Raw genomic sequence first — 25,792 nt, forward strand, 5'->3', positions numbered from 1 at the left:
GGGCCTATTATAAATACTGCTGGCATGAATGTTGTAAAATACAGCATACTACTGGTAACAGTAAAAGAATAGCAATAAATTGAATATTCAGGGCTGATTAAATAAATATATCTGTATGGTGAAATAATATTCAGTGACAGTTTGAAATTGTAAAATTTCCAGTAGCCACATTTAAAAAGTTAAATTATTTTCAGCAATATCTTGTTTAGCCAGGTATGTACAAAATATTATTTCAGAATATAATCAAAGGGAGCTGGTGTTGTGGTGTAGTGGTAAAGCCACTGTCTGCAACGCTGGCATCCTATGTAGCCCTCGTTGGAGTGCCGGCTGCTGCACTTCCGGTCCAGCTCCCTGCTGATGTGCCTGGGAAAGCAGCAGAGGACGGCCCAGGTGCTTGGGCCCCTGCTGTTAAGCACCCACCTGAAATATCACTAGTCTGAATTGACCGAATTGAGTTGTACTATAAGTATAAAATACATACTGGATTTCTGAGGCTTAGTGTGAAAACACAGTAAATATTTCATTTATAAATTTCTCTTTGTATATTTTTAAAATTTATTCATTTATTTGAAAGACAAAGTTATATATAGAGAGTAAGACAGAGAGATCTGTCCCCTGCCTGGCTCCTCAAATGGCCACAACCCAGGAGCCAGGAGCTTCTTCCAGGTTTCCCACATGGGTGCAAGGGCCCAAGTATTTGGGCCATCTTCTGCTACCTTCCCAGGTGCATTAGCAGGGAGCTGGATCAGAAGTGAAGCAGCTGGGATTTTAACTGGTGCCCATGTGGGATGTTGGCTCTGCAAGTGGAGGCTTAACCTACTACACTACAGCGGCGGTCCCCCCCCCCCCCCCCGATTTATTTATTTATTTGAAAGGCAGAAATAGAATAGAGAGAGAGACAGAGATTGAGAGACCTTCCATCCACTGGTTCACGTGCCAGTTGGCCACAATGGCTAGGGCTGGGCCAAGCCGAAGCCAGGAGCCAGGAGCTTCTTCCAAATCTCCCACGTGGTGCAAGGGCCCAAGGATTTGAGCCATCTGCTGCTGCTTTCTCAGGCACATTAGCAGCGAGCTGGATTGGAAGTGGAGTGGCCAGGACTTGAACCAGCACTTGTAGATGGAGGCACCAGCTCCTACCAGTTTCCTTATTGACAATGTATAAGACTTGTGGTTGTACCACATACTTTTCTTAGCTTGTCTGGTAGGTGTGTAGTGTTAACTCATTATGATTTGAATTTTTCCCTTGTGATGAGAAGTCCTTTTTATATACTTACTAGCTAGAAGCTTTGATTTTTATATTCTGTTACTGTTGAAATCTCTTTAAATAGTACAAAAAGAATGAATGTTTTTCTCTGAGCTTTACTTTATTTCTTAATGTTTATTTTTCATCTACTTGAAAGGTAGAGGGAGAGAAATGGAGATACCTTTCGTCTGTTGGTTCATTCCCAGGATGTCTGTGATAGCCAGGGCTGGGTCAGGCCCATGCCAGGGACCTGTAACCCCATCTGGGTCTTCAGCAAGGGTGAGAGGAGCCCAAGCACTTGAGCCATCATCTGCTGCCTCCCGGGGTGCTGTAGGAGGAACCTGAATGAGAAGCAGAGGTGCTGTGCTGTGATTGCTGTCACTCTGCCTTTCAGCAGGGGTTGGGGATCCTGAGTGTTGGCGGAACGTGGGGCGCCGCAGTGCCTGCCCTACCTGCTCTCACTGATTTAAGGACTGCTGTCAGTATCAGGGGTTGGCGGGTGTAGGGAAATTAGTGGCATTTTATTTCATGTACTTTTTCCTTGTTTTATGTTATTGGTCTTAGGATTTAATAGCTTTGATTTTTATCAGTAATTTGTGGCTAGGAAATTCTCATTTGCCCTCTAAGTGTACCACTTACTGCTAGCTTCCCTGGAGTTTATCAGAGGAAAAGTAAGGGTATTGCATAATATACATGTATTTCTTAGATATCTCAAATCTAGCCTTTTAGACCTTAAATATTGATTAGAAACTTCCTGTTTAAGAAGTTGTCATGGGTGGGGAACCTTTTTTCTGCCAAAGGTCATTTTGATATGTATAACACTTTCATGAGCCATACGAAATGATCAGCTTGAAAATTAGCCTGCTGTAGATTTATTGAATTTATTTATTGAAGTCCCACCTATGGTTGCCTTGGCAGGGCCAGACCAGATGATTTTGTAGCTGTATACGGAAATTCCTGCATTAAGAGGAGTTTTTTTGATCGTATATTTTCTTTGTGTTTGGAGCGACTTATCTTCCAGCTGGGGCTTTCTTTGACAGTGAAGGTGTGGGGTGGGAGATGAGGGGGACTGCTGTTAACTGTTGGGTCAGAGCAGTAGGCACTCCTGCGGGCATTCTGGGATATGTTACATTCACTGCTCTGTGTACATTAATCAGTGCACTGGGAAGTTGATCAACATCCTGTATAAGAGAGAGTGTATTTTACCTGGGGTGTTGTTTGGTAAGATTTTTGGGATAAATTCCAATTTATTGTTAGAGAAGAATTAAATTTTTTCTAATGTTGAATATTTTAATTGTCTTTTCAATGATATATTGTGAATTTTTCTTAGTAACAGATTATGAGTAATCTTTTAATATAAGACTATCTCAGTGCCACGTTTCTTTGAATGTTTTCAGAAAATTTTCATCTAGAAATTTGCGTAAGTGCCTGGGTGTGATGCCCAGTCCTGGTTCTTAACTCCAGCTTCCTGATAGTGCAGCCCCTGGGGGGAAGCAGTGATGGCTCAAGTGGTTGGGCTCGTGCCACCCACATAAGAGACCTGGACTGAGTTGTCGGCTCTGGGCTCCAGCCTGACTCTGGTCTGTAAACATCTGGGGAACGAACCAGTGGATTTCTCAGTCTCTCTTGGTGCTCTCTCTCTTAAATTAAAATTAAAAACAAAACAAAACAAAAAAACAGTGGGCATTCTTCTAGGATTGCTTACCCAGTTTGATATGTTCCTTACTCTAGCTTTAACTGTGATCTCTAGAAACATTTCCTGTTTTGTAGTCTTCAGAAGATAGAACTTCATTTTATTAAAGAGTAGGAAGGAAGATTACAGTTTTAATTGAGAATAGGAGTGCTGTATATTTTAAAATACCATTATTTTCTGGGGTCTGTTTACGATCTTGTAAGTACGAAGAAAAGAAAAACAAGAAAAAGACCTGGAATTTTATATGTGTTGTTAAAAGTTCCTGTTAATTTCTAACATAACTCTGTCTTTAATCAGGGACTTGCAGCAGAGCATTGCCCGAGAACCTAGTGCTCCTTCAATCCCTACGCCTGCCTATCAGTCCTCTCCAGCAGGGGGACACGCGCCAGCTGCTCCGACCCCAGCCCCGAGGACCATGCCGGTGAGTCAGCAGAGCATGGCCAGGTGGTGGTGTCACACGAGGCTAAAGCAGGCTTTCACGGGGAGGGACGAACCTTCGGATGTTCTGCAGTTTATACACCACAAATCACTTAGGAATTCTTGCCAAAAAATGCTTGATCTGAGGCTAGTCAAGCCTTTAGAGTCTGTATCTTTGTAATAACACAGTGATGGAATAAGGAATCAAGCTGTGCCGTTAGGAAATCATTGGAGAAATACCGAGCATGGAAGCTTTACGTGGCTCTCGGTCCGCCTTTTCTGAAAGTGGATGTCACTGATAAGGGGGATGTGTATCTGAGATGAAAAGAACTGAAAGGTCCATTATATTCAATTTCAATATAAATCTTGATTTTGGTTCATAAAAACAAATATTGGGACTTTTGTGTGATACAAAGGGACAACTGAATCTTGAGTGGAATAATTGTTAGTTTTCTTAGACTACCAATGGTATTGTGATTATGTTGAAATATCCCTGTTAGAACCTGAATGCCAAAGTCTTTATACATGATACATGGCATGACAAAGTCTGCAGCTCACTTTTTTTTTTTTTTTTTTTTGACAGGCAGAGTGGACAGAGAGAGAGACAGGGAGAAAGGTCTTCCTTTGCCGTTGGTTTACCCTCCAATGGCCGCCACGGCCGGTGCACAGCGCTGATCCGAAGGCAGGAGCCAGGTGCTTCTCCTGGTCTCCCATGGGGTGCAGGGCCCAAGCACTTGGGCCATCCTCCACTGTACTCCCTGGCCACAGCAGAGGGCTGGCCTGGAAGAGGGGCAACCGGGACAGAATCCGGCGCCCCGACCGGGACTAGAACCTGGTGTGCTGGCGCCGAAAGGCAGAGGATTAGCCTGGTGAGCCGCGGCGCCAGCTGCAGCTCACTTTCAAATGGTCCTGCAAGTGTAGAGGCAGATAAATATATGGGTGTAGCTGTGAATCAAGCCTGTGTGGCGCAATGCTAATAGTGAATTTTTTTGGTATTTGATTGTTTGCTCTTACTATTTTATTAACATTTTCCTATAGATTGGGGGACTGGGAGGAGGTTGCAGTCATAAGGCAGGCCTCTCTCTGCTTCCCTCCCTTCAGATGTCTAGCCAGTGGTGGACAAGGTCAGTGATTGAATACTAGATAGCAGAACGTGAGCAGAGGCAATGGAGAGTGCACAAAGTGCTGCCATGGTGGGTTTCCAGAGTAATATTGCAACATTCAGTTGTAGGAATGGGGGATTCTAGAATTTCTTACATGCCTTTATTTCTGTTAATTAATGGCATTTTTGAGCCAAACAGGAAAACATTTTGTAATCAGTGCTTTCTCTTGCAGCCTACAAAGCCCCAGCCCCCTGCCCGGCCTCCACCTCCTGTGCTTCCAGCAAATAGAACTCCTTCTGCCTCTGCTCCGGCTCCTGTGGGAACTGGAACCCCAGTACCTGCTCCATCTCAAACCCCTGGCTCGGCCCCTCCTCCACAGGCCCAGGGCCCACCATACCCCACCTATCCAGGATACCCTGGGTAAGGCTGCAGTGCTGTCTCTCCCAGTGGGTCGGGTAATGTTTCTGTTCCTGGCTAGCCTCTCTCTCTTTCTCTCAGGATTTATTTTGTTTATTTGAAAGGCAGAGTGACAGGGCAGGGGGTCGAATTAGGGGTGGGGTGCAGGGAGGAGTAAGATCTTCCATCCGCTGGTTCACTCTCCAGATGGCTGCCACAGCCAGGGCTGGGCTGGGCTGGGTCCGGGTCTCCCACGCGGGTGCAGGGGCCCAAGCACTTGGGTCGTGTTCTGCCGCTCTCCCAGGCCACGGCAGGGACCTGGACCAGGAGCAGGGCAGGTGGACTCCAGCTGGCGCTCTGATAGGGGATGCCAGCATCACAGGCGTGGTCAGCCTGCTGCACACCACCAGCCCCTGCTTAATGGCCTCTTTAAATGGATGTATCATAAGCTGCATTGTCAGTGTATTAGAAGTTAAAATAGTGTTATAGTTACTTATTTGTGTAAATAGCCATTCTCCAGGCTTTTAAAATTGTGCTTTTATTTTGTGTGTCGAGTTCATGTTAAGCACATCTCTTCTTTTTGGAATTCAGTGTATGTTTCCTTGGCCACATTTATTTAAGTGATAAAAGGTTACCTTTTCTGAGCTTAGCATGGTAAGCCTGATAAGGCCTTATTTACATATCTATACTCTGAAACTTTGGCATTTAAATTCTGGTAAACAGAAATTTATCTTAGCTATGGAATGTGCCTTCTATTTTTTTTTTTTTTTTAAAGATTTACTTATTTATTTGAGAGATAGAGTTGCAGACGGAGAAAGGGAGAAAGAGAGAGAGGTCTTCCATCTGCTGGTTCACTCCTCAGATGGCCACAATGGCTGGAGCTGAGCTGACCGGAAGCCAGAGCCAGGAGCTATGCCACAGACCAGCCCTGGAATGTGCTTTCTTAAAGGGAAGCTTTCTTTATGATCATATTTTAAAGGTTTATTTATTTATTTGAAAGAGCAGCAGAGAAAGAGAGCGTCCATCTACTGATTCTCGCTCTAACTGGCCACAGCAGCTAGGTTAAGACCAAACTGAAGGGATGGAGCCGGGAACTCCGTCTTGGTCTCCCGTGTGGGTGGCGGGGCGCTGGGCTGGAGGCGTAGTTGCTTGTCCTTGAGCTGGTGGTCCCGTGTGGGACGCTGGTGGTGTAAGCAGCAGCTTAACCCACTGTGCCACAACACTGGCCCCTGTGGTGATTCCTTAGTCTTAGAAGTCCATACATTTGATTACCTTTTATTGCGTGTTGAGCTTCTACAAAATAAATACATCTGTTTTCCAAATATTGGAACTTTATAATTGATATATGCATTATGGTAGATATTGGGGCTTACAGGTAATCTATATGTTTATAGATTGCTGATTTTGCTGCTCTGTTTTTATTCCTTTTTTCAGTAGCTGAATATTTAATTTTATTTCCTTAAGCAGTTTTATTTTCTGGATAGTTTTAAGCACTTGGTATTGTTTCATTTTAATTAATGCCAAGATAGGAATGCTGTTCTCTCATAAGTACCTTGAAGCAGTTTTTTCTCTCCACTGTTCTGACTAGATTGAAGAACAGAGAAAACCGCTTTCTTGGGAAAAAATCCGATTTTACAGCAATTATGGAATGTGTCATTTCCTAGTATTTGATTTACCAATCCAGTGTTTTCTGTTTTTCTCCCCTCAGGTATTGCCAAATGCCCATGCCCATGGGCTATAATCCTTACGCGTACGGCCAGTATAACATGCCCTACCCTCCAGTGTACCACCAGAGCCCGGGACAGGCTCCGTTCCCAGGACCCCAGCAGCCTTCCTACCCCTTCCCTCAGCCCCCACAGCAGTCCTACTATCCACAGCAGTAACCGGTCCGCTCGGAAGCTCAGCTGGTTCCGTTCAGAGGGAGAGCAGTGCCAGCCCTGCACTAAGTGCTAAACTCCACGCTCCGGTCAATACACGTACTCTGCTGTACTGAGTGCTGTATCATTCCCGTCTGCTAAGAGCTAGGAGCTGCCCAGTTCCACATTTGATTGCACATGTGAGATTTGCTGCAGTTGCAGTATAAACACTAAGTATAATAGGATTTGAAATAAATTAAGTTCCTAAAAGTTGAAAATGAGAAATTAAACCTGCAAGCAAAGTATTTGAAATTACTATTCTTTCTACAGAAGACATGGGTGGACATCAGGTACTTATAAAAATGGTTTAAGTACTGATATTCAAGAAACCTAAGTTTTCTTTCTCCTTTGGTTTATTGATTGGGTTTAATTTCCAGTATGCTATTTTGAGTAATCAAAGCATTGTAAATCTTATAATTTAAAAATAAATTACTTAAGAACAGTTGTCATTGTTATGTTTTGTCATTGATTCTCATTGCTGTCTAATTTCTTTCTGCTTTTAGTCTTGCATTTTGTATGTTCATCAGTTAAACCAGATACTCTGTTTAAGTGCATGAGTAGTACAAGTTACTAGTAAGGTTCAAGGGTATTTTATAGGAAAACCAAAAGAATAGTGCCATAAAATATTTTTCCTTTGCTGATTAGTAAATTGATTTTGATGTTTAATTTCAAAACTCCTATAATATGGAAGAAACAGTTGCTACCAAAGATTCTTCAAATAAATATATATTTACTATTTTATGGTTAATCTCTCCAAGAAATTAATGCATATTCTGACAGATAATTCACTCTTTTTCCATAACCTGGTTAAAATAAATCCGTGTCATGGCAGCACTTTGTGATGACTGGCATTGTTTGGAGAGAGTGACTGTACCTTGTGTTCCTTTTTTCTACCTTACTGTCTTAACAGTGACATTCAGTGCACAATGTGTGTGAGTAGACCTTAAGCCCCTTGGTTTTAATTTTGCACCTAAAAAGATGGAACGATTTTCTAGTTCAGGGAGCACACAAAGCAGTTGCTAGGAACCTAGGCCACTTTTGGAATAGGCTGTGTGTTTAATGCTGATCTCTGGTTGGTGTACCCAGTCACTGTGTAGACCTCAGTAAAAATGCTGAAGACGTGCGCTCCGCAGGGAGCAGAGGAGAAGAGCTGAGTTGTCCAGCTTCACAGCGGGGTCCCTCTGCGTGAGCGCGTTAGGAGTTGGAGCAGATTTCCCATGAGTCTGTGTTTCTTCACTGAGTTTCAATGCTGACCTTTTTTTTTTTTGCCTTATTGTTTGATTTAAATGATGCTGTCACTTGGTCCACTGTTGTTTTCGTTGACAGTTTGGATTTATATTTTAAATGTTAGACTGATGGTGTGATTGTAAAAGGGAGTAAATTGGTTTAAAAACGTGTATATTTTTAAAAATCCTTGTTGTATGTAGAAAACATGAAGACCTGTTAAATTCAATGCAGATAACCTTTGATTACATGCAATTTTAACATTGGTTGACAGTCTGATAGTTGAACCTTGCTTGGCAAGAATAGTTTTCTTATATATCATTGCTAAGTTTTAATACTTTGGATTCATCAAAGTTTAAGATGGGTTTGACTATTGTGTAAATGACAATTAAGATCTACGTTCTTGTTACTTGAGGTGTCATATAAAACAGCCAGTGAAAGTTAGGAGTATTCCAAATTGCTAGTTTTTTAATTCTCACTTGTGGAGAAAAAAGAAAAAAAAAATAATAAAAATGGCCTGAATATTCTCTTGGGGAAAGAGAGCGCTACAGGAAAGGGCGAGTGCGTCCCAGGGCCAAAGAGAGGGGTGAGGCCTGCCAGCCCGGCCCAGTGCTGGGCGCTGGGCGCTGGGCGCTGGGCCACCGGGGGCCCCTCTGAAGCCCTGGGGAGGAGCCCTGCAGCCCCTCCAGGCAGCTGCTCCCAGCAAACAGACTGTCAGCAAGGCCTTGTCCCAGGTGGCAGCCTAGACCCACCCCTCCTGTCCGCCCTCTCGTCCTGTAAGTTGTCGCTACGTTCTTGGTCACCCATGTCCAGTAGAGATGACCAGGTTTCAGCTGGGTTCACCTTCGTAGACTGGTGGTTCTGTTAAGGTGACTCAGGGAAGGAAGCTTCTCTCCTGTCTGCAGACAAGGAAGCCGTCTGGTTTTTGGTGTCGCTAACCTTCCTAATGCGTTGCTTAGCTTCCCATGGTCCACAAAATACCCCAAGTTTTGTTATGGATAATGCTGTTCATTTGGAAGTAGGGTTCCACTCTGGAGTTCAGGTTTGTTGTATACACGTTAATAATTCAGGCTTTTAGAAGTTACTGGCCTAAACTAAAGAAACCGTGCCCAGTCCCTTGGTGTTGGGCTTTGAAATCCTATTTTCAGTGGACCGCGCTTCAAATGCTGAGTGTAGAGGAACTATCAGAAGTGGGAAAAGAGCTGTCTGCCTCTGTTTCTGGTTCCTGGGAGGGGCCAGGTGGCCTGCCTTCCCAGGCTGGTGCAAAGCCCTGGTGCACGGGGAGCTACCTCTGTGCCCCCTGGTCTTCATTCTCAGCTCAGAGGAGCAGGCTTATGTCCCTGCAAGTCAGCGTGTGTGGGAGCTGTCCCGGTGCCTGCTTCCTGGCAGTTTATATGCCTCACCCTCTCACCCCCACGTCTAGGAGTTGCAGAGAGAAAGATGGGTCTCATACAGCCTTGTGTTCCTCATAGGCTAGTCAGCAGCCTTTCTAGTGAAAGCCGATTTAAAAAAAATGTTTTCCATTAGAGCTTTGCAGTTCGCAAAAGTGCTTTGTATCCATTTTCTAGTTTCATAAGCAGGATAAAATATCATTTATTAAGTAGGTTTCAGTTTGCTAATGTGGGTTTTGTTTGTTTTTTATGATGGGTGTCTCTTGAAGAATCTTGCTAGAACCTTAGTGGCATCTCCTTTTAAAAAACAGACTTGCAATTATTAGTTGATTCACAGTATAGAACAGGATAGAAAACAGAAGAAAAAACCCAGCCCTGCCACAGTGTTGTAATTGCTGGTTTAAAAATAGACTTTAGAACTAACTGGTTGATTATAATATTTACATGGAAGAGCAAAGAAGGAAAAATTATATTTTTAAAGAAAGAGAATATTCAGGCTTTATTTCTGGTATGAAGTTTATATTTTTTAAAAAAAGTCCTATATTATCACACCAGAGATTTTAGATTCTTTTCTGGTTACAAACATTGCTGGTAGTTGGATTATATTTTTATTGTATTCATTTCTCTTAGGGGGAAAATTGTAAAGAAACAAAAAGGTTCCAGATGAATGTACCCTAGAAATAAAAGTTGAAAGATTCTTACTTCCTTGGAGTATGAATTCTTATTTAAAGTGTTTATTCTTCAGCTTTACAGTTTCTATAATTTCTTTGGCAAACGGTGGGTTGGGAAATAAATACCCACTTAGACTAAATTCATGAGGCTATAAAAGGAAGACATTCTGTCTGATGTATTTTTCAGCTGTCAATCCTGTAGCTTACCTGTTGTTGACAGACGATGTTTTCCATTACTTATGATTCATCCTGGTTCTTTCAGATGAGTGTCTTCTTCCTCAAAACCCATTTTTGGGGGTAACTTTTGGAAATGGTCAGTAAGATTGCCATGATGTGCTGTTGATCAAGGGGTGGGGGATGGTGAAAAATGCCATCTCGTAAAACATTTTTTCCCGGTTCTCCCATGTTTCAAGGTCAAGTTTGGAATTGTTACTGTGTATCTGCGAACATATAAGTTTTATCAGAAAATACGTCGATGATTCTCAGATTTATTGAACACACTCTCTCCAGGAATGAGCCAATCACTGATGTGGTTCCCCTTTTATTTAACATCCAATCTTTGGGCATGGCTAAGTCATTGTTGCTTTTACTTACAGCGGCTGGGCTGGGGAGTACGGAGAGTTCCCGCTGAGAACCCAGGTGTCGGGGGAAGGCAGTGGGCGTCCAAGGAGGCCTGCCTGCGGCCTGGGCTGTGCTTGCTATCCGCTGTGCACGGTGCACCTGGGTACCGTAGTGTTCACCTCTGATGCAGGCCAGGGCGGCTCAGGAACTGCTTGTGAGCAAGAGCCTGTGCACCAGACGGCCGCAGGCCACTGGCCACTGGCACCTGTGTTCTTGTCCACACGTCATCCGTGTGGGGCACAGCCCGGTTGTCTGCCTGTTCTGCTCTGTGGTACTCACTCCGGCAGGCAAAGGGTCCTGGTTTCTGAGATCTTCATATCCTTCCTTTTTTTTGCTTAAAAGTTAAGTCCCTTTCCGCTAAGAACACCAGCTGATGGGGGCGAGTAGGGTTAGGTCCGCTCCTGCCTTAAACGTTCCCTGTGTTTCTATTTTAAGCTGTAACTGTTGTGAAGCTGTGGGATTCAGATTCGCTCAGTAAAGTCTGGTGTGAACATAAAGTGTCCCTCAGCTTCTCACCTTGCAGGATGTTCTGTCATTAATAGCCCTGCCTGATTTTGCTTTTTATTTTCTTAGCAGATTTTCTAACTTAATAGGTGCACACACCTTTGATTTAGACACTTAGATTTAGTTATCCAGCCTGTTTTTACATGAAAAAAAATTTTTGGGGGTAACAGGAAAGTTTAACAGTTTTATTATAATGTATAAGACTTTTGGGTATTTTTGTCAGGTGTAAATATTTTGTTCTATTTCCTTTTTTTTCCCCATTGCTTGAATTGTTTTATCTTTTCCCATCATTTGAACAGTAGTCATTACCCACAATTTTTGAAGGCGTTGTCACTCAATTGTCTTCCTCCCAGTACTCAGCCAGATCATGACTCTTAAAGTGTAAACAGTTGTAGACCCATAGTGTCCTTCCACTGTCACTTTCTTTCTTTCTTTCTTTTTTTTTGACAGAGTGGACAGTGAGAGAGAGAAAGGTCTTCCTTTGCTGTTGGTTCACCCTCCAATGGCCGCCGTGGCTGGCACATCGCGCTGATCCGATGGCAGGAGCCAGGTGCTTCCTCCTGGTCTCCCATGGGGTGCAGGGCCCAAGCACTTGGGCCATCCTCCACTGCACTCCTGGGCCACAGCAGAGAGCTGGCCTGGAAGAGGGGCAACCGGGACAGAATCCGGCGCCCCAACCGGGACTAGAACCCGGTGTGCTGGCGCCGCCGCAAGGCGGAGGATTAGCCTAGTAAGCCGCGGCGCTGGCCCCACTGTCACTTTGACATCTTAACTGCTGACTGTTCCGTTCGGTTTTGCATCCTCCAGCTTCCTTCTCTGTAAGCAGGAACTCTGTGTGACACAGGTGGAGCTGGGCCCCCTTGCCTTCTCCTTCCTGGGGTGGCTTGGGCGCAGGTGGAGGTTAGCTCTTGCTGTGTCTTAGTTCATCCCCCTCAGCATGTGCAGCCTTGTGCTTGGAGAAGAGGGAACCCACTAGGGCTGGTGCTCTTTCTCCACTGGAACCCAAAGAAAGGGAGGAAAATCGTGGCCCCTTCAGCCGTCATCAGCCTACCACAGTGGACTGGGCCGCATGGGTGCACTCTTTAAAACTGGCATGGTTTTAGAACAGGCAACATACGGTGTGCATATTAAAAGGTAAAACATGTGATAAAGATCCTTCCTGTTCCTGTCACTTGTCACAGTTTCCTTCCTCGGAGACAGTCTGCGTAGATTCCGATCGGGTGTAGGCTTCCTAGCTCCCAGAAAGAGGTGAGTGGCGACCTGTGGGAGAGACAGTTGTGTCTAAAGCCAGAGTCTGGCCTGCCTTTCTTTCACAGGAACCGAAGACTGCATTTGAACAGTTTCTTTATTGAAGTTGAAAATTTTCTTTAGGAAAAGGTGTATCTTCAGCAAAATTACCTTCAAATAAATTAATAGAATTTTTCAAAGGTTTATTTGTTTATTTGAAAGCCAGAGTTACACAGAGGAGAGGCAGAAAGAGAGAGAGAGAGGGAGAGGTCTTCCATCCGATGGTTCACTCCCCAATTGGCTGCAATGGCCGACTGGAGCTGCGCCGATCTGAGAGAGAGAGAGAGAGAGAGAGAGAGGTCTTCCATCCGATGGTTCACTCCCCAATTGGCTGCAACGGCCGGCTGGAACTGCGCCGATCTGGAGCCAGGAGCCAGGAGCTTCTTCTGGGTCTCCCACACAGGTGCAGGGGCCCAAGGACGTGGGCCATCTTCTACTGCTTTCCCAGGCCACAGCAGAGAGCTGGATTGGAAGTGGAGCAGCAGAGTCCCGAACTGGCGCCCATATGGATGCTGATGCTTCAGGCCAGGGCGTTAACTTGCTGCACCACAGCACCGGCCCCACAATTAATAGAATTTTTAAAGATGATTTATTTATTTGAAAAGCAGAGTTCCAGAGAGAGAGAGAGAGGAGAGCTCTTCCATCCACAATAGCTGGGACTGGGCCAGGCTGACACCCAGAGCCAGGAACTCCATCTAGGTCACCCACGTGGATGCTGGGGCTGAAGCGCTTGGGCCATCTTCCGCTGCTTTTCTCGGGTGTATTAGCAGGGAGCTGGATCAGAAGTGGAGCAGCTAAATGGTGGCTCAATCACTGCGCCACAACGCCAGCCCCAGTGAACAGACTTTTTGAAAAGAGAAGTTTGGGGTTTATACAAAATCAAGCAGATAGTCAGAGGGTTCCTATGTGCTGTGTCCCACCTCTCACAGTTTCTCCTGTTACTAACATTAGCATTGGTGTGGTCCAACTGTTACAGCCGATGAAGCAGTGCCACACACCAGCACTCTACTGTGGTGTTAGCCAGATGCATGATGTCATGTGTGCATACGCCAGCATACCACTGCTTCCCAAACCCCTGTGCTTGGCCTTTTAATCCCCCCCTTCTTCCCAACCCCTGGGAACTGCTGATCTTTGTACTGTCTGCAGTTTTGCCTTTTCCAGAATTTCATGTAGTTGAAACGTTGAAACCACAGTATGCAGCCATTTCAGACTGGCTTGCGTAACAGGTTCCTGCGTGTTGGTCTGTGGCTTCATAGCTCATTTTTTTTAAGAGGATTTATTTATTCATTTGAAAGAGTTACACAGAGAGAGGAGAAGCAGAGAGAGAGACAGAGAGAGGTCTTCCATCTGATGGTTCCCTCCCCAGTTGGCCGCAACAGCCGGAGCCGCGCCGATCCAAAGCCAGGAGCCAGGAGCTTCCTCCGGGTCTCCCATGAGGGTGCAGGGGCCCAAGGACTTGGGCCATCCTCCACCACTTTCCCAGGCCATAGCAGAGAGCTGGATTGGAAGTGGAGCAGCCGGGACTCAAACCATTGCCCACATGGGATACCAGTGCTTCAGGCCAGAGCGTTAAGCCACTGCGCTACAGCGCTGGCCCCCATAGCTCACTTCTATTCATTCCATTATATAGGTAGGCTGGATATACCAAAGCTTGGTTATCCATGTATTTTCTGAAGGATCTTGCTTGCTTCTAGTTTTTGACTATTATGAATGAACGTTTGTGTTCAGGTATGTGTGGCTATGGATATAAGTTTTTCACTTGGCTGAAATCCTAGGAGCCTGGTAAGACTTTGTTTGGCTTCCTAAGGCACTGCCTGCTGCCTGCCAATGTGCCGACAGCATTTTGCTTTCCTCCCAGCACGTAAATGAGAGTTTTTATTTCTCCAGATTGTCACCAGCATTTGGCATTGTCAGTGTTTTGGATTTTAATTGTTCTAATAGGTGTGCGATTCCTAATGATTTATGATGCTGAATGTCTTTTAATATGTTTACATATCATATCTTTGATAAGGTATTTATTCAGAACTTCTATCCATTTGACAGTTTTCTGATTGGATTGTTTTCTGATTGTTGCATTCTAAGGATTCTTTGTATAGTTTGGACTGTTCCTTCATCAGCAGTGCTTTGCAAATATTTTCTCCTAGTCTGAGGCTTGTCTTTTCATTATCTGAACAGTATTTTGCACAAAGCAGAAGTTTTTATTTTTCCTTTCATGGATCATGCTTTCAAGGTTATATAAAAATTTTTGTCAAACTCAAGGTCATAAAGAATTTTTTTAAAGATTTTTTGATTTATTTACTTGAGAGGCAGAGAGAAAGGTCTTCCACCCTCTGGTTCACTCCCCAAGTGGCCACAATGGCCAGAGCTAGGCTGATCCAAAGCCAGGAGCCCAGAGCAGCTTCTGGGTCTCCCATGCGGGTGCAGGAACCCAAGCACTTGGGCCATCTTCCACTGCTTTCCCAGGCCACAGCAGAGAACTGGGTTGGAAGAGGAGCAGCAGGGACACAAACTGGCGCCCATATGGTTTGCCAGCACCGCGGGCAGAGGCTTAGCCTACTGTGCCACAGCGCAGGCTCCTGGTCATAAGGATTTTCTATGGCATCTTCTAGAAATTTCCTAGTTTTGCATTATATATCTGGCTCTATGAGTTTCTCCCTCCAGAACTGGTGTTGTTTTTATCACACTTGTTCTAAACGGAGGCGTCAGCTCAGCCTCCGTGGAGGGCCGAGCAGCTGAGCTGGGCTCCCGCGGCCACTGAGCAGCTCCCACCCCAGGGCTGCTCCCACCCCAGGGCTGCTCCCTCCCGAGGGCTGCTCCCACCCCAGGGCTGCTCCCTCCCGAGGGCTGCTCCCTCCCCAGGGCTGCTCCCTCCCGAGGGCTGCTCCCTCCCGAGGGCTGCTCCTACCCGAGGGCTGCTCCCTCCCGAGGGCTGCTCCCACCCCAGGGCTGCTCCCTCCCGAGGGCTGCTCCCTCCCGAGGGCTGCTCCCACCCGAGGGCTGCTCCCTCCCGAGGGCTGCTCCCACCCGAGGGCTGCTCCCTCCCGAGGGCTGCTCCCACCCCAGGGCTGCTCCCTCCCGAGGGCTGCTCCTGACAACCAACATGAATGGAGCACATCTCAGCTTCCAAGTCCCCTTTTAGCCTGTAAGATCCTTCACTCAGGTCTGTTGGGCAGCGTTGTGCCATGGCCATGGTTTCCCTCCATTTGACAAGAAAGGAGAAACCCAGAGAGGCTGAGGCGATGGGGCTGGCGTGTGCTGGAGCTGGGATCCCACTGGGATTAAGGTGGGCGTTTCCATGTTTCGTGGACGACTGTTTCACGGGGGACATCTGTCCTTCCTCACCCTTCCATCTATTCACTGTTTGCTCCCCACTACTCATTCTAAATTGCACGTCGAGAGACTGCTTACTGCCCTAGGTGCTGGGGGTGCCCACAGCTGTGCCCTGGAATTTGGGACATCGACAGCCTAGGAACAGCTGCGGATACTTCCCTGAAGAATGCTGGGTGGGGTCCTCTGTGCCTCCCTCCTGGTTCTAACTCCATCCGGGAAACTCAGCCCTTTGCCAGTTCCTGCTCCTCGGTCGGGTGTGGGGCAGGAGTCAAAGAAAGTGGTACAGTCTCATGGGGGTCAGCTTTTTGGTCTAGGGGCTCCCAGCTCTCCCACCGGCGTCCTCTTCAAATGAGGTGGGCCTCCACTTGTTTAGAAGGGACAGGGGGCTGGGCAGCAGCCCCTGGGGCACCTGCCACCGCCCTGGGTGTGCACACCGGGCTGCCAGTGATTACCAAATCTCTCACCACTCGCTGGAGCGACCTTGGTCAGAGAGCAGCTCCCCCGCTCTGCAGAGATGAGACCATTCCCAGTGCCTGGGTTGCGGGGCTGCAGCTCACGGCCACCTGCTGCATTTGGGCTCCCCAGGTGCAGGTCTCATGAGAGCGCTGTGTTCAACCTGAGGGCTGGGGCTGAGAACAGACCCCGTGCTCTGAGGCAGGCTAGCTCGATGCATAGCAGGAAACTCACTCACCCCACAGTGCACGGGGAAAGTCTCTTCTCCCTCATGAAGCGCCCCGTGTGTGGGCGAACCCCAGCATTCAAGGATGTTCCTACAGGGGCCCCAGCACTTGGGCCGTCTTCTGCTGCTTTCCCAGGCACATTAGCAGGGAGCTGGATTGCAAGTGGAGCGGCCGGGACTTGATTGGTGCTCTGATTCGGGATGCCGGCATCACCAGCGGTGGCTTAGGTTGCTGCGTCACGGTGCCTTCCCTTGGAAAGCCGCTAACGCCATCAGGGGATCCCGCCGTCCTGGCCTCGCCTGCTTCTCATGACCGCCCAGAGTGCACTCTGAGCACGTGGACTTGGGCTTCTGGGGACGCCTTTGAAGCACAGCTGTTTCGTCACGGTGGAAGTGACCGTGCTGACTGTGGATGTGCAGGGGCAGAGAAGCTCCCACTGGGCCCCAGGAGAAGAGGGCTGAGTCCCTGCCAAGCCCGTCCCTGAGTGACCTCTCAAGGTGAGGCCCTCTGCCCACCCTGGGTCTTTCTGGGCAGAGGAAGCCTGGGAGGCTGAGGCCCTGGTGGGGGCTGCCCCTGAGCCATGAGGACAGCAGGTGCACAAGGCCCTTCCTCAGACGGTTCTGATGCCCCCCGCAAGGCTTGGGCATACAGAAAGGTGCTGACCCCCAGTGCCACGCTCTGTCACCCGTACCCCTTCTCCCTACCGCTCCTGCTGTGCACCTCGGGGAAGGGGCCAACAAGTGAGGCCGTCTCAGAACCTAAGGCTCAGGGCTAGTGCTGAAATCGTGGGTTAAGCTGCCTCCTGCGGTGCCATATGGGTGGTGCTTCAAGCCCAGGCTGCTCCACTTCCAGTCCAGCTCCCTGCTAATGCACCTGGGAAGGCAGTGGAGGATGACCCAAGTCCTTGGGCCCTGCACTCACATGGGAGACCTTTGGGGAGTGAACCAGCAGATGGAAGATCTCTGTCTCTCCTTCTCTCTCTGTAACTATGACTTATAAATAAATAAATCTCTATATTTATGTATTTTACAAAAAGAGCCCACGGCTCTGAAAGGAGCCTTCCAGGCTTCTGTGGGTGAGTGTGGAGCCCAGATGTCAGGGGTGAGGGGCTACCTGCTGTGGCCCTGCAGGGGCAGTGGGGGTGAAGCAGGTGCACCCAGCCCAGAGCGGCCAGTCCGGTCCGTGTGTGGGGGTGGGTGGGGGACACGGGTGTTTCGCAGGGTTTCAGCCCCAAGGGAAACTTGCATCAGCGATAACTGCTGGGGCGGGCTTGGGAGTGGGTGGCCTTGAAGGGTCTGTCTGCCTGGTACCCCTGCTCTCTCATGGCTGTGTAGGTGTAGGTGGGGTGTGGGGCAGGTGAGGGTGTGGCTGGGGGGCAGGGGAGTGTTTCAACATGCGATGTATGTGTGGGGGGTGCCAAGGGAGGGGCAGCACAGGGGAGCCGGCCCTTGGCAATGAAGCCTGCAGGACTGGACGCTGGGGGTGCCGTGGCCAGCTGAGGTGCAGACAGCTCTGGAGGGGGAGACGCACCTCTGGCCTTGCTGTGGCATTCCTGGCGGGTCATCGGGCTGCGGCCCTTGGGCAGGCACTGCAGCCAGGGCACTCAGACGCTCTGCTGTGTGCGGCGCTCGCCCTGACCGTGGACCCTCAGCAGACCCCGCTGGTCCTGCTCACAGGCCGCCTCCCGGACACTGAGGGCACCTGGTGTACCTGTGTCCTGGCTTCCCCTCACCTGCCACCCCCAGCCCTGGGCATCAGTGGGGTCTCTGGGCTGGACCCCTCACATGGAGGCAAGGGCTGTGCAGGGGTTAAAGACTTGGCTGTTAGAACCTCGTGAAGCTGGGGCCAATTGGAGAGTGAACCATCGGATGGAAGACCTCTCTCTCTCTACCCCTCTCTATAACTCTTTCAAGTAAACAATAAATCTTAAAAAAACAAAAACACACATACTGTGGTACCTGTATAGTTCCCATTTGTTGACTCATTAGGCAGAGTGGACAGTGAGAGAGAGGGAGAGAGAGACAGAGAGAAAGGTCTTCCTTTGCAGTTGGTTCACCCTCCAATGGCCGCCGCGCCCGGCGCGCTGTGGCCGGCGCATCGCGCTGATCCGAAGGCAGGAGCCAGGTGCTTATCCTGGTCTCCCATGGGGTGCAGGGCCCAAGGACTTGGGCCATCCTCCACTGCACTCCCTGGCCACAGCAGGGAGCTGGCCTGGAAGAGGGGCAACCGGGACAGAATCTGGCGCCCCGACCAGGACTAGAACCTGGTGTGCTGGCGCTGCAAGGCGGAGGATCAGTCTATTGAGCCGCGGAGCCGGCCGATAAATATGATTCTTGACCCAAAAAGTCTGTTCACCTCCCGACACTGGACAGCCTGCAGGCTACGAGCGGCAATGCCCAGGCCAACCACAAGAGGGAACTATTTCACCAGCTATGGTTTGAAGGATCCCAGCAGGGCTCTTCTCCCTCCTCGGGCTTGTTCTAAAATTGGTTCAAGTTTTCTTTACGGTGAGCAGTGCAATCGGGTCTCTGTGCGGAGGCTCCTAGCCAGGGGCGGACGCATCGTCGCCCCGCGCGCCCAGGAGATGGAATTAGAAGTGAGCCTGCGAGGCGCTAGGGGAGAACCCGAGCTTGACCAACCTGTTTGCAGCCCAGCCTCGCAGAGCGGACCGGAGGGCTGGTTTGTGTTTCTAGCAGGAGAAGCCCCACTCCGCGCAGGACTCGTTTTGCGTGGGCGGGGAGGGGCGTCCCGGGGCGGAACTGGACGCCGGCACTTCCCGGGTGGAGAGGCGCCAAGGTCTAGTGGGTAAAGCTGCAGCCTGCAGTGCTGGCATCCCATACAGATGCTGGTTCGAGTCCCGGCTGCTGCACTTCCAATCCAGCTCCCTGCTAATGCGCCTGGGAAATGCAGCAGCGGTCAGTGGTCTCCTCTGGGGCCCGTTGCACCGGGAGCAGCGCCTGCCCCACGTGCCAACCACGCGCGCTCGGGTCCCTGCGCGTGTTTAAGGGCGCAGGACGGAGGCGGCTCAGCCAGTGTGAGTGTGGGCAGGGTCACGGCCCCCAACCGCGGCTCTGGACCCAGCCCCGCCAGGGACTGCAAGGTTAACAGTGCCCCCCGCTTCTCTGACCTTCTGGAACTGTGGGTTGCCCCGCCGCGAGCGGCCTGTTTCGCTAACTTGCTGTGGAGAGCGACCCGTGGTGGGCTCCAGGCCAGGAGCTGAGGTCCAGGCAGGGGTCGGGGGGCTGTGCGCGCAGGCGCCGAGGCGCAGCAGTTGATTTGCCCTTTCCAGGGCCAGCGGCACCCAGGAGCCCCACTCCCAATCCAGCTCCCTGCCGGCGCGCCTGGGAAAGCAGCAGCAGGTGGCCCGGGCCCTCGGGTCCCTGCGCCCCCGTGAGAGGCCAGGGTGGAGCTCCGGGCTCCTGGCTTTGACTTGGCCCAGCCCCAGCTGTTGAAGATTTTCTCTCTCTCTCTCTGTCTCTCCCTTTTTCTATCGTCCTGCCTTTCAAATAAAGAAGTAAAGGCCCCGTGGCTCCGTAGTGCCTCACAGGGCGTGGGCACGTGTTGGATCCACTCTGAAGAGGATCTGTTCCGGTCGGGCTACTGAGGGAGCCCCTGCCCTCACCGGGAAGTCGCTGAACTTCTCTGAGGCTCTGTTTGCTCTGCTGTAAAATGGGCATAATACTGCCTGCCTCAAGAGCCTGCGCTGCTGGGAGGAGGGGTCCCAGCCTTGTTCCTTGGCCTCTGCACCGCAGGGGACAGGCTGATACCTGCAACCTGCTGGGTGTGATGGCGTTGCCACCCCCATGCCCTGGTGACCTGGGGGATGCTCTTCATTGAGTGCCAGGGTGGGCTTTGGGAGACTGGGGTGTGCCTTGTTGGTTAAGGGCCTGGGCGAACTCAGGCTTTAGGCAAGGGGTTTTAGGGTTTTTTAGGCAAGGGGTTTAGCTTCTCGGTGCTGCTGCTTCCGCCTTTGCTGTGGGAGCCGCAGTGGCACTTCCTGCATGAAGCCCACTCAATGCATGGGACATGTTGTCGAGTGGCCGCTGGCCCACAGTAAACTCTTTTTTTTTTTGCCAGGCAGAGTTAGACAGTGAGAGAGAGAGAGAGACAGAGAGAAAGGTCTTCCTTTTCTGTTGGTTCACCCCACAATGCCCGCTGCAGCCAGCGTGCTGTGGCCGGTGCACCACACTGATCCAAAGCCAGGAGCCAGGTGCTTCCTCCTGGTCTCCCATGTGGGTGCAGGGCCTAAGCACTTGGGCCATCCTCCACTGCCTTCCCGGGCCACAGCAGAGAGCTGGACTGAAAGAGGAGCAACCAGGACAGAATCCGGCGCCCCAACCGGGACTAGAACCCGGGGTGCCAGTGCTGCAGGCAGGGGATTAGCCTACTGAGCCGCGGCTCCGGCAACAGTAAGCTCTTGAAACCAGGAGCAGTTTTCACTGCTGTTACTGTCCTAGGCAACTTGTTAATTAACTGTTCTTGTTAACTGTTCAAATTAAAAAAAAAAAAAAAAACAACTATGGTTTTGAGCGGCAGACACACACACACACACACACACTCACCCCCGGAACTCCCATTTGCTGGTTCATTCCCTAAGTGCCTGCAATGGTCTGGACTGGGCCAGGTCAAAGCCAGGAACTAGGAACCCAGTACAGGTCTCCCACATGGGTGGAAAGAACCCAACTACTTGTTGGAAACAAATGTTTTTAAAAAGATGGGCCCGGCGCCGTGGCTCACTTGGTTAATCCTCTGCCTGTGGCGCCGGCATCCCATATGGGCGCCAGGTTCTAGTCCCGGTTGCTCCTTTTCCAGTCCAGCTCTCTGCTGTGGCCAGGAAGGCAGTGGAGGATGGCCCAAGTGCTTGGGCCCTGTACCCGCATGGGAGACCAGGAGGAAGCACCTGGCTGCTGGCTTCCATTTAGCACAGTGCTGGCCATGGCGGCCATTTGGGGAGTGAACCAATCGAAGGAAGACTGTGGGGAGCAATCCGGACTGGACTAAGTTACTCGAATTAGGACTTATTCTATGCATCTGCTCTCCCACAATATGGCGCTGGGAGAGAAGTAAACAGCTTCCGCACAGCTGCCTCCAGTTCAACCAATTAACTGTAGGACTTGCTCCTGATTGGAGAGCAGCGTACTCAGCCGAGTTGGGATTGGCGGAGGAGGACTATAAAGGAGGAGAGAGACGGCATGCACCGGGAACATCTATGGGGAACATCTAAGGGAACCCGTGCAGCCCCCGAGAAGAGCCGGCCGGCGGTGTGCCGCTCCCCTGCGGAAGTGGGGAATGCGGCCAGGGGGAACTGCCCTTCCACGGAGGTGGAAGGGATAGTGGCCAACCCGGGAAGAACCAGCAGCAAACCCGGGGAGGGCCGAGCAGACTGAAAGAACAGCGCAGGGTCCTGTGTCGTTCCTCCACGAAGAGGGGGAGCGACATAATGGTGCCGTGACTCGGATAGGAAACCTGACTCGGATAGGAAACCTAGCTCGGATAGGAAACCTAGGACGGATAGAAAACTTAGGAGGGAAGAAACCGGGAAGAAGTGGGAAATTACCGGAGAGAGAGACTAGCAAACAGCCTAGGGAAAAGCCGGACGAAAGAGGTGCCGGAGGAAGCTGTTGAAAGCCTAGGCATAGATTCAGATACGGACTACAAGGGGAAGCTGGGAGAAATCTCTAAGGTTGAAAGCGAAAGTGAAAGCTTTCATAGACTCGGATGCGGACTATGGCGGGGAAGCTAGGAGATTGAAAGCGAAAGTGAAACCTGGAGGAGGCTTGGACTCGGATACGGACTGTGGGAAAGAAGTTAGGATTTAAAGTGAAAGCAAGAAGAAACTTAGACTCAGATACGGACTGCAGGTTGAAAGTGAAAGTGAAACCTAGAAGAAACTTAGACTCGGATACGGACTGTGGGGAGAAGCCAGGAGAAATGAGAGGAATATTGTTGGAAGAAAACTTAAGGAAACAACCGGGTAGAGAAAAATGTTAGGGAGGATGAAGCCGCGAGTGCAGGCTGAGGCGGAGATATAAGCCACCTTGGAATTCTTCAAGTCACCCCGGGGAGCAAGAGGCGAAGATCTGGAACCAGAGGCAGAGACGTGGGCCGCCAGGATTCACCAGGTTAGTCCGGGGAACTTGGACTGAATGCCGGTGGTGGCGGAAACACTCGCGGAAGCCGCCGCGTGCAGAGAGAGCACGGGGCGTGAATAGATAGGGAACGGGGCTGGCGTAGGCCGTGGTTCAGACGCGAAAGGGTTAAGCGTGGAGACCGCGGAGCGCGCGAAGCCGAGCCGCACAAAGCCGGGAAGCTGCGCAGATGAGAGAGGCGCGCGGGCTGAAGCGGCGCAGAGCCGGGAACCCGCCAGCAGGGCGAGGTGCCGGAAAGCCGCGGGGATAAGAGAAACAGAAATCTTAGAAGTAAAGTGAGAGAAATAGGAACGTTGGCAGACAGAAGTAAAATGGGAGAAATAGGAATGCCCGGAGATAGAGAAATAGAGAAAAATAAGGCCTCCCCTCAACATGCCAATTAGGAGGCTTGGATTCGGTCTGCCTGATTTAAGGCGGTAAGCGCCAGCAAAGCTCGACCAGAGTATGAGCTGCAGGTCACCGAAGATAGGCACGAACCAACACTAATAAGTCTCCCCCACAATAAGGCAATGAGAAGGCTTGGATTCGGTTTGCCTGATAGGTTTTGTAAGCCCCTGCGGGCAGAGCAGAGCATGCGCTGCAGGGCACCGAACACAGGCATGCATCAGCGCCTAAAAACCTCCTCACAATGGCGAAGAGAGGACCCGGATTCGGTTTTCCTGATTGATAGGACTTGTAAGAGCCTGTGGCAACTCTAGCAAGTAGAGCAGAGTGTGTTCCGCGGGACACCGAAGACAGGCGCGTATCAACGCTAAAAAATAAAAAGAAAGGGGGATCTGTGGGGAGCAATCCGGACTGGACTAAGTTACTCGAATTAGGACTTATTCTATGCATCTGCTCTCCCACAATATGGCGCTGGGAGAGAAGTAAACAGCTTCCGCACAGCTGCCTCCAGTTCAACCAATTAACTGTAGGACTTGCTCCTGATTGGAGAGCAGCGTACTCAGCCGAGTTGGGATTGGCGGAGGAGGACTATAAAGGAGGAGAGAGACGGCATGCACCGGGAACATCTATGGGGAACATCTAAGGGAACCCGTGCAGCCCCCGAGAAGAGCCGGCCGGCGGTGTGCCGCTCCCCTGCGGAAGTGGGGAATGCGGCCAGGGGGAACTGCCCTTCCACGGAGGTGGAAGGGATAGTGGCCAACCCGGGAAGAACCAGCAGCAAACCCGGGGAGGGCCGAGCAGACTGAAAGAACAGCGCAGGGTCCTGTGTCGTTCCTCCACGAAGAGGGGGAGCGACAGAAGACCTTTCTGTCTGTCTCTCTCTCTCACTGTCTATGACTATACCTGTCAAATAAAAAAAAGTGTATGATTGTTTAAAAGAATGTGTACTTGGGGGGCCGGCAAAGATTTATTTATTTACTTGAAAGGCAGAGCTACAGAGAGGCAGAGGCAGAGAGAGAGGGAGGTTGGTCTTCCCATCCGCTGGTTCACTCCCCAAATGGTTGCAACGGCCAGAGCTGGGCCAATCCTAAGCCAGGAGCCAGGAGCTAGGAGCTTCTTCTGGGTCTCACACATAGGTACAGGGGCCCAGGGGCCATCCTCCACTGCTTTCCCAGGTGCATAAGCAGGGGGCTGGATCAGAAGTGGAGCAGCCGGGATTCAAACCAGCGCCCAAATGTGATGCTGGCACTGCAGGCAGCAGTTTTACCTGCTCTGCCACAGCGCCAGCCCCTTGTTGGGAAACTTAAAGGGTTGTATGAATCTGCTGGACAGTCGACAGCAGTGGGCTCGTATCGCTGGCCTCTGGAGGATCGTGTGAAGACGGTGGGCTGGACTAGCCGCGGAGTGTGGCGGTGGTAGGTTATGGTGGGGATGACGGTGGGTGTTGTGGTGTGGTTGTGGGGCTGATGGTGCCGTGGAGTGGTTGTGATTGGCGTGGGGTGGTTTCTGGTGTTGGTGGCCTGTGCAGTGATGTGGGGTGGTGGCAGTGGGCAGTGCCGGGGTGTGAGTGTTGTTGTTGGTGGAATGATGAGGCTGACAGTGGGCGTGGTGTTCTTTATCCGGGTGAGGTAGTGTAGTGTGGCTGTTGTTGGGGTGGCGGAGTGACTGGTCAGGTGGTCGGCTGATGAGGTCACTGCTGATGGTGAGGGCGTGGTGGTGGAGACTTTTGGTGACGGTGGACACGGAACCATGGGGACAGCGGTGTGTGGTGAGCCATGAGGACTGGCCTCTTTCTCTCTGACGCCTTGAGTCATCCTTGTGACTACCACGGTGGTGCCCATGTCAGACACCAGGTGTGTGCCTGATTCCAGCTCCCCAGGACCCCTGCCGGTACTCCCAGCAGGCCCTGGGGCTCCCCCAGCCAGGGTCAGTCCCGGCTGTGCAGGAGTTCGAAGCTGAGGCTCCATTTCTGCTTGTGGTCTCAGACTTGTGAGAGTCCTGAGTAGGCAGACAGGCCTACTCTTTATGCTAGAGGCTCACCATGCACCCTCTTCCCCTCCGAGCAGCCACAGGCGTTTTACAGATACTGAGCACATATTTCTCAGAGCGTCCCTTTGATGTTGGGGTCAGGTGGAAGAACCCCGCTTTATCGATGCCAAAATTGAGGTGTCCCTACAGGTCCCATGTTTCTTAAACCATCGCGAAGCAGGGTTTAAGCTCTACAGCCCTCCCTGCGGCTGGCAGAAGTAATCTGCGTTGGGCAAAAAGGCCGTTTGTTCTATTTCAGCCTCCGCTCCGCTATGGAAAAAGGACGGGCGGAGCTGTTCCTTTTCATTTCTCAGCGAGCCCTGCCGGCCGCCGCCATGCAGGTCTATCTGTTGTGACCCTGTTTTCTTGTGGGCAGGAGAGAGGCAGGGATGTGGGGCAGGTGCTGCCCAGAGCGCTGGAGGCAGTGGTGAGTGTGGCTTTCTGCAGGAAGCTTGGGCGGGTCAGCAGTATTTCCACTGCCCTTGGCATCCTGGGGAAGAGAGACAAAAAAAAAAAAAAATACCCAAAAACTCTGAAACGTCTCTCGCTGACCACCCCACAAAGTGTTCGCTGTGCGTTCAGGAAAGTGGAGAAGCGCCACCTTATCCTGGACACTGCACTCTGGGTGCGGGGCCGGCACGGATGGAGCGGGTGTGTTTAAACTGAGAAAGACAAGAAAAAGCTGTGCCTCAGAACGTACTCATCTCCCAAAGTCTCCCTGAAAATGCTAATTGTGCACATTCGGCGGAAGCTGT

At 50.4% G+C, this 25,792-nt stretch overlaps 1 protein-coding gene across 2 annotated transcripts in view; it reads left to right on the forward strand.

Annotated features, from left to right (window-relative positions):
• The window catches only part of PDCD6IP (programmed cell death 6 interacting protein), a 77,131-nt gene extending 67,047 nt beyond the window's left edge, over positions 1-10,084 (forward strand). For both annotated transcript variants that reach the window (XM_051818592.3, XM_051818593.3), the window contains exons 16-18: positions 3,234-3,357; positions 4,689-4,876; positions 6,561-10,084. In XM_051818592.3, coding sequence (XP_051674552.1) covers positions 3,234-3,357; positions 4,689-4,876; positions 6,561-6,735 — 487 coding nt within the window. In that variant the 3' untranslated portion in view covers positions 6,736-10,084. The remainder of the gene's footprint in view (positions 1-3,233; positions 3,358-4,688; positions 4,877-6,560) is intronic.
• Positions 10,085-25,792: the final 15,708 nt, after the last annotated feature.

The sequence above is a fragment of the Oryctolagus cuniculus genome, chromosome 4 (assembly GCF_051225735.1).
Source record: "Oryctolagus cuniculus isolate XC-2025 breed Fujian yellow rabbit chromosome 4, ASM5122573v1, whole genome shotgun sequence".
NCBI classification, from domain to species: domain Eukaryota; kingdom Metazoa; phylum Chordata; class Mammalia; order Lagomorpha; family Leporidae; genus Oryctolagus; species Oryctolagus cuniculus.